Here is an 8,153-nt window from a genome sequence, read left to right as displayed (position 1 = left end):
AGGCGCCTTATTGCCGACTCCTGGTGTACTACGTATCCTTATTGGTTCATACGTGGGTTAGGTCGGCATGCTAATTTCAATTTTGGCATCAACAATGCCCCCCCAATAGTCTTTCGAATGAACATTCGGATGACTATTGGTGCCAAATCGACTGCTCAAATGACACAGCCGAGACCCAAGCTTTAGTTTCGCTGGTCTTGATCGGCTTAAAGAAAATGACTCTTTATCGTTCCAGCCATATATACCTAGGCTTCATCGGCTGATTCTTTACTTTTACTTGATTGGTTTGGCTTTTCTTGAACCGAATGTTCTTCTATCAAGGATTTCTCCTTGAAGAAAGTGGCTCTTTACCAGCCGCATATACCTCGGCTTCATCAGCCGATTCTTCACTTTCATTCGATTGGTTCGGCTGTTCTTGAACCGACTGTTCTTCTATCGAGGATTTCTCCTTACCTTTACTTTGATTTTTATATCGGCTCCATTGCAGCCGATCGTCCTTACTTTTCTTTTGGAATTGCTCATATTGGGCAACTCGAACATCTAGATCAAATAGGTTAGAAAAATTCTTATCTTCAAAATGATCTTTCATCTTAAAATGTAGACTATTTAATGTCATTTTGGCGAACTCTGATTCCGGCATTCTCATAAAGCATCGGATTTTGGCTATTTTGAAACGGTTCAAATACTCTTCGACCATTTCACCTGATTTTTGTCGGTATAAAGCTAAGTCGGTGACCGATAATTGTGGCTCCGACCTATAGAATCGCTTATGAAATTTTCTTTCCAATTCGTCCCAATCTTGGACGGAATTGGCTGATAAACTTGTATACTAAGCAAATGCCGTTTTAGTTAACGACGTGTTAAACAATCTTAATTTTAAAAATAGATTTGTCGCGGCTTTCCGGCACTGTGCCGTGAACCGTGCCACATATTCGACCGTGTTTTCGGTCTCATCTCCAGAAAATTTATCAAACTTCGGCATTTTCCAGCTTACGAGGTATGAATGCTCTGTGTCTATATTTGCAGGATAAGGTGATCTAAATATAGGCCGCATTGCCGGCCTTGTGCCTACTCCAAAAGTATTTCGGATGGCTTTTTCGATTTGCGCATATATTTCATTATTGTTTTCCTGCAAAGAAACTTGTGCTTGTGCTGCATTCGGTCCTTGTAATGGTCCGAAGTTTTGTGCTATGGGATTTGCTCCTTGAATATTTGGAGCCTGCCCCGCAGCTCTAACTCCTACATTTTGAGACTGGTCTGTTGCCATCGGCGGAGGTGGTGGCAATCCCCATGCAATTTCCGGCTGTTGACCGGTATTGACAACGGCCAGTCTGTAAGCCGCTTGGAATGGTCCCCCCTGGTATTGGGGCTGTCCATTTACCGGTGTCGCAGGATTTTACAACACTGGTGTCATCATAGGCCCTTGTAAGCCTGTCATTGGTTGCTCATTTTGAGTCAATAATTGCCCTATTCGGGCAATATTTTCATTACAGGCCGTGATGGCGGCCAGCACCGGGTCTAATCGAGCGGTACTTTGATGGATATTTTGATCTAAAGTTTGCAGGACTCGGGCCATCTAGCCGAGTGCCTGAGTTAAACTCGGCTCTTGATGAGCCGACTGTCCACTAGTCTTACCTCCAACAGGTAGTACCGCCTGATTCTCATTTGCATTTTCGACGCTACTAGCTTGGTCATTCCCTGAAGGCCTGGGAATGGCTCTATTCCGGAGGTTCATAGTATTATCGTCAGCCATAGGACAAAGTCTAGATTGGAAAAACCTGAGTTGGTCCCACTGGGCGTGCTAAAATTTGTTGGTAGCCGAATTTCCTGACCCTTGACTCGATCAAAGATCCTCCTCGGGAAGCGCGTCGGGGTGAGGAACGGCTGCGGATAGTGACCCTCGAAGTTTGCGCCCTTCGACAGATTAAGCGATTCGGCTGACGAGGGATTGAGCCAGCCGAGTTCGAAAATCACTACTATCTGTTTCGGTTCGGCTGGAATGAGCCAAATGTATAGAGCAGGCCGGAAACTAAGCCGAAAGAAGAACCGAATGGCTAAAGCAATACGAGATTTGGTCGGCTACAGGGATGGATATTCAGTTTACAACGGAGTGATGCCCGTGGGGCAGGGAGACTCCGGGGTTTTACTTAAAAACTACTCCTAGAAAAGCAGTAAATGCGAAAAAGAAAAAATTACATTTAGACTACTCCTAGAAAGCAATAAATGCAGAAAAGGAAAGATATGAAAATGCGGTGGTCTTCTCGTTCAGGGGAGAGAAAGACCCCTATTGCAGGCTTCGAAATTACTATTTATAGTAATATCAACCCACATTATTGGTTGGTTGAAAGTAGTCGGGGAAGTGGTTGTAACCATGATCGTGGAAGTTACGCCCACTCCTCAATCGTTCCCGCCTAAAATCTTCAGGTGCCTTATTGCCGACTCCTGATGTACCACGTGTTCTTATTAACTCATACGTGGATTTGGTCGGCATGTTAATTTCAATTTTGGCATCAACAATAATCAACTCTATAATTTTTTAATTTCATTACAATTAAGTTCCGTTAGTTAGAAAGGTGTTAAAATTGACGAAAAATGCCGACGGAGGCGCCGTGTCAGCGCCACGGAGACGCTATGTCAGTGGATAGAAAAAAAAAAAAAAAAGCTGGGGACCAAATTAAAAAACGGTGCAAAGTTGAGGACCAACGGTGTAATTAACCCATTAAATTTATAAATTCAAAGCAGGATTTTTAGTTTAAAGATTTAAATTTTAAATTTAAATTTTGATTTTGAATTCAAATTTAAATTCCAATTTAAATTTCAATTTTGTATTTAATTTTAAATTTTAAATTTTAAATTCAAATTCATATTTCAAATTCTAAATTCTAATTTAATTTCAAACTTCAATTTGAAATTCCAAATTTAAAATGTGAATTTGAATTCGAAGTTTAAATTCAAATTTAGAATTGAAATCAATTCTTACATTCAAATTTAAAATTTAAAATCAAAATTTTGAATATGATTTTAAATTTAAATTTAGAATTTTAATTTAAATTTCAGTTTCAAAACTTTCATTTTAAATGTAAATTGAAATATCAAAATCAAAATCAAAATTTTAAGTTTGAATTCAAAATTTAGATTCAATTTAAAATTTGAATTTCAATTGAAAATTTAAATTCAGCTTTAAATTCAAATTCAAAATTCTTATTTCTCGTTAGTTTAAAATTTATTCAAAAATTTAAAATTTAAAATTTAAAATTTTTATTTTTAGAAACTAAATGGAAAAACGTGCAAAATTTGGGGCCTAAAATTAACATTTAAAAGGATGCCAAATAAGCGATGAAGTGGGGATTCCGTTAATTTTAACCGTTTTTTGAGGGCTGGGATATAATTGTAATAAAATCAATAAATTAAGGACTCAATTGCAAAAAAAAAAAAAGGTGGGGGACTGAAATAAAAATTAGTGCAAAGTTGAGGACCAATGGTACAATTAACCAAAAAGAAAAATCAAAGTTGAAGGGGACTTTCACAGTTTCTTATAGTTGAGGGGCCTCCTCGTAAAATTCACCTTCCCCCACGACTTCGTTTTGTTTCCCTCCTCTCCTCCTCCTCGTCTCTCTCATCGCTCTCTTCTCCCCCTTAACCCACCCTCGATTAGGGTTAGGGTTTCCGCCTTGCTCCGCATCGCCATGGATTCGCAGCAGCCGCAGCAACACGATCGCTCGCAGGGGCTTCAGCCGGAGGGCGAGCTCGAGTACCAGCGCCTGCCGCCGCCGCCGCAGCAGCAGCAGCAGCAGCAGCAGCCGCAGCGGCGGCGGCCGCAGCCTCCGCCTCCGTCGTCTGGGGGCGATCTCGTCGGCATCGGAGTGATGGTGTTGATCTCGGTCGCTTTCGTTCTGGTGAGCCCTTTAGGGTTTCTGGTGTTCGGTTTAATCGATTCCGAGATATATCGGTCGATTTCACTTGGCACTTGATTTGGAATTTTACCCTAGTTCGAGATAAACGAAGATGATCAAGAGAAATGAGTTGTTTTGTCGATTGATTTGTGAAAGAGTTCAATTACTATTATTTCCTCTTATGCTAGTAAATGTAGAAATCCTAGCTGAGGAGTGGATATGATGAAGGGGAAAAGCTTCAAAAAGGCAACTTGTGGTATAGCACATTTATAGTTTACTAAACGTTCTTCAAAACGTAGCACTTTTCACTGCTGTGGTTTTTGTTTTAGCTTTATGCGGTAACCTGATACTACTATGTATGGGTTGCAAAGTGGTACATGTGGAACAACCGTTTGTGTCTATAAAAGGCATAAGCAGCAAGTGAATGGTGTTCTTTTAATAGTTTATATTTAAGGCTCACGAAATAAACTTGAATTAAATGAGAGGAAATTAAATGAGACTAGGAGCTTGATATGATTCAAACTCAGTACCTCTTCAATTGTCTAATGTCTAAACTTCAAAGAAATGCTCTTGATTTTGGCTTCACATGGGCTAGTTTAGCTTTGAGTTCAGCAGTTTTGGTGGTTTTAGTAGCTTCACTGCTTAGATTTAACTTGTGGCAAATAATCTCCAATAGGTTTAAACAAATTGGAAGAACCAGTAAAAGTCAAGATGAGTTTTTAGCATTAGCAAAATATTACTCAAGGGATAGTAGTAGTAATTTGTGCCGTCTTCTTGTTTAACCATTTGTGCCCCTAGTTTGCTATCTTTATTTACTTTAAATTATTAGTCCATGCATCGAATAGCAGAAAGACTGAACAAGGAATTATTCATGTATTCGGATATCGAATGCTAAAAGCTGTATGCAATGTTATGGTTTTTATAGTCTATAGGGCATTTGCTTTTAAATTTCCAGAAGCTATTTGAAAGAAGTATATGGAAAAGAAAAGGGATTGTGGATGTTGAAAGGAACACAAGCATTTTTTTTTTCTTGCTGTGTTTGTACTTTGGTGTGGAACTTAACCTTTTCATTGTCAAGCTAGTAACATTTCACTTATATTTCAGTCTATACTCTACTTTGTGAATTACAATCCAGAAATCTTTGTTGTTAAGTCTCATTACAATTGGAAAATGTCGCAGATAGTGTTTTCATCCTCTATGTCGACGTCAGGCAGCAGCTGGTACATCCTGCATCAAGTTCCTGAAGGCCATGTGGGTGTATATTGGAGAGGTGGCGCTCTTTTGAAAACAATTACTAATCCAGGTATATTTTGATACGGAGCTGTTTTTGTTTTTTTTGACTTCCAAACTGCTGGAATTTGCTTGGATATTGTTTTCGTTAATAGGGTTTCATCTGAAATTGCCTTTGGTTACGAAGTTTGAGCCCATACAAGTCACCCTTCAGACGGACCAGGTACAAAGAATCGGATTGAAGAGAGCAAGTAGAATTACATTGCTTCTTCTTCTTAGTCGATTTATGTTGGAATTCTCAATGCCTTCTTATATTGGTTGTCAGGTAAAGAATATACCATGTGGTACAAAAGGTGGTGTTATGATTAGCTTCGATAAGATAGAGGTGCCCTACCAGTGTACTTAATACAATTTGATGACATCTACTATTTACATTTTTGTACTTAGTATATATCATGTTATAAGTTGCATTTTCTTATCTTTCCCTTATAAACATTCCTTGTTTGCAGGTTGTGAATCGACTTAGAAAAGAATATGTCTATGAAACTTTGCTCAATTATGGCGTACATTATGATAAGACGTGGATATATGATAAGATTCATCATGAAATAAATCAGTTCTGCAGTGCTCACACCCTGCAGCAAGTTTATATCGACATGTTTGATCAGGTAAGCACATTAATCTGAAACCTTCCTTGGGAACTCAGATGAAATATTCCTATGAATTAGTAGAAATAAGAATATGTAGAGTTCATTGCTAAATTTTCCGTGATTTTGTTGGTTTTTATTTATTTAATGATGACGATGTTTCAGATTGATGAAAAGATGAAAGAGGCTATTCAAAGAGATTGCACACAGTATGCTCCTGGAATTGAAATTATCGGTGTTCGTGTTACAAAGCCAAATATCCCTGCCAGTATTAAGAGGAATTTTGAACTTATGGAGGAGGAACGCACTAAGGTATCCACTTTGCTTTTTATACGTTTATTTCATTCTATTCTATATTTGTTGCTTTCGTCGAGGATCAGGAATTCATCATAGACTTGTTTACATAACCTGTTTCTTGTAGGCTTTAATCGCCATGGAGAGACAGAAGGTCGCAGAAAAGGAAGCCGAAACCCAGAAGAAAATAGCTCTCTCAGAAGCAGAAAAAAATGCTCAGGTCAGCAAAATTCTTATGGAGCAAAAGCTAATGGAAAGGGACAGCGCCAAGAGGCAACAGGAGATCGAAAATCAAATGTACGTCGCACGTGAGAAGAGCCAAGCTGATGCTAGCTTTTACAGGTATGTCAAATAATATTCTGCTTCTTAATTGAAATTTTACTGGTTGGGTCTTCATAAAAAGCCAAAATTTTTCTCTCCTTGGAAGTGCAATTCATCCAATTCACAGGGAAGTTGGTTTTATAATAAAAACTGGTCTAATTACCAATCTGTGCCTATAGTTTTACCTCGGTTTTTTTTATTTTGTTTCTCAAAGTTTTATCTGTAACAATTTAGTCCTTGAAGTTTGTTCGGCATAACAATCCCATGTAAAAAATGTGCTGCTTCGTCACTTTGTTGGACATTGCTTTGTTAAAATTCAAATTATGAGGACGGAATAAATAAAAAATGAAACTTCATGGACTACATTGTTACAACTGATATTCTATGGACAAACCAAAGCAAACTTCAGGGACAAAATTGTTTCAAACGCAACTCCCAGTCGATAAACTGAATCTGAATCAAGCTTCATCGGCTATATCTACAGTTAGCCTCCAAAAGTTCTCAATAGAGGTGGATAATTTTAAGTACAAGAGTATAATGCAAGAAGCGGAGTTTATTAAATATGCATATGAAAATTTTAGTTTTCACACATGTATATGTAAAGAGATATTTATGCAATTTATAATATGATAATATTTCTCTGTAGTCTATATAATGAATTGATGATACACATTGTCTTCATTTTATCCAGAGTGACGAAAGAAGCAGAAGCTAATAGACTGAAGCTCACACCCGAGTATCTTGAACTCAAATTCATTGAATCGATTGCCAATAACTCGAAAATCTTCTTTGGAGACAAGGTATTAATCTCTGCGTAGCTTCTATTTGCATTTCTTCTATTTATATTTGATACATGTACAGTAGTTCCTGAACACTTTTGATTCGTCGCGATTTAGTCGCTAGAATGAACTTGAATGGATTAGTATTTGATCTTGTTTTTGCAGTGTCATTGGTTTTCTGTAAAAAGAATGAAAATACCCCCTGATGTCCATCAACATTCTTGATTGCTGTTACGTTGTATTACTATAATTAATACAATAATTGTTTTTTTGCCAATAACTTGTGTTTTAACATGACAAGCCACCAGCAATTCACAATTTCATGTGTATGAATGGAAAGTGAATCTGGGATTGCGGATAAAAATTGTTTTAGTGAATAATTCAAGAACCAAATCATAATAAGTAAACGTTCAGAAACAACCATGCATTTACGCCCCTGCTTATTGAGTACCCAATTGTGACAAAATCTCAATGCAGGTACCGAATATGGTGATGGATCAGAGGTTGCTCGGCAATTTTCTCAGCGGCATCGCTCAAAGGGATCATGTAGAGATATAGCAATAAGCAGTTCGAATCAACTGCACAATTTTGGATTTTTGAAGGGCCATCTCGCTACTCACTCTTGCTTTGTTTGAACTAACTGTGCAGTTTGAATTAGCGACGACTTCTGGGGTTCCTACCAAATGATAGCTATTTCTGATTAGCTATTCTGGGGGCGCACGGGAACGCATCGAAACTCAATACCAAACAAGCCCGAAAAATCATGCGACTTTTTCTGTAGTTGATCTTGGCTTTTGTTTCAAGTTCTTTTGGTTTTCTTTTTCACTTTTTACTCTCTCGATATTTCTATGTGAAAAGATCTCTCTCTCTCTCTCTCTCTCTCTCTCTCTCTCTCTCTCTAGGTGTTGTTTGCCAACATATAATGATTTGTTTTACTTTTGGGGAGAATTATGTCAATGGAGAGTTGTTTTAAGTTTTCCTGTATATTA

The 8,153-nt window shown here is 37.9% G+C and overlaps 1 protein-coding gene across 2 annotated transcripts; it reads left to right on the top strand.

Annotated features, from left to right (window-relative positions):
* On the top strand, nt 3,581-8,153 carry LOC109718880 (erlin-2-B). 2 transcript variants are annotated; one of them, XM_020245345.1, is made up of 9 exons: nt 3,582-3,896; nt 5,073-5,196; nt 5,279-5,346; nt 5,449-5,508; nt 5,633-5,791; nt 5,936-6,082; nt 6,192-6,406; nt 7,077-7,185; nt 7,642-8,153. In XM_020245345.1, exons 1-9 carry the CDS (start codon nt 3,687-3,689, stop codon nt 7,720-7,722), a joined length of 1,173 nt encoding a protein of 390 aa, XP_020100934.1. In that variant the 5' UTR covers nt 3,582-3,686; the 3' UTR covers nt 7,723-8,153. The 2 variants fall into 2 exon arrangements, with proteins under 2 accessions (XP_020100935.1, XP_020100934.1); XM_020245346.1 differs by lacking the exon at nt 5,449-5,508 and having other exon boundaries at nt 3,581-3,896.

Source organism: Ananas comosus, linkage group 12, assembly GCF_001540865.1.
Source record: "Ananas comosus cultivar F153 linkage group 12, ASM154086v1, whole genome shotgun sequence".
Taxonomy (NCBI): Eukaryota; Viridiplantae; Streptophyta; class Magnoliopsida; order Poales; family Bromeliaceae; genus Ananas; species Ananas comosus.
This window is presented reverse-complemented; position numbering and strand designations above follow the sequence as displayed.

What these genes read in the sequence shown, in the direction of transcription:
- LOC109718880 (XM_020245345.1), top strand. Translation starts at nt 3,687, where the DNA reads ATGGATTCGCAGCAGCCGCAGCAACACGATCGCTCGCAGGGGCTTCAG. An exon ending in TCTCGGTCGCTTTCGTTCTG is followed by an intron (nt 3,897 to 5,072) that starts GTGAGCCCTTTA and finishes AAAATGTCGCAG; the next exon opens with ATAGTGTTTTCATCCTCTAT. An exon ending in TCACCCTTCAGACGGACCAG is followed by an intron (nt 5,347 to 5,448) that starts GTACAAAGAATC and finishes ATTGGTTGTCAG; the next exon opens with GTAAAGAATATACCATGTGG.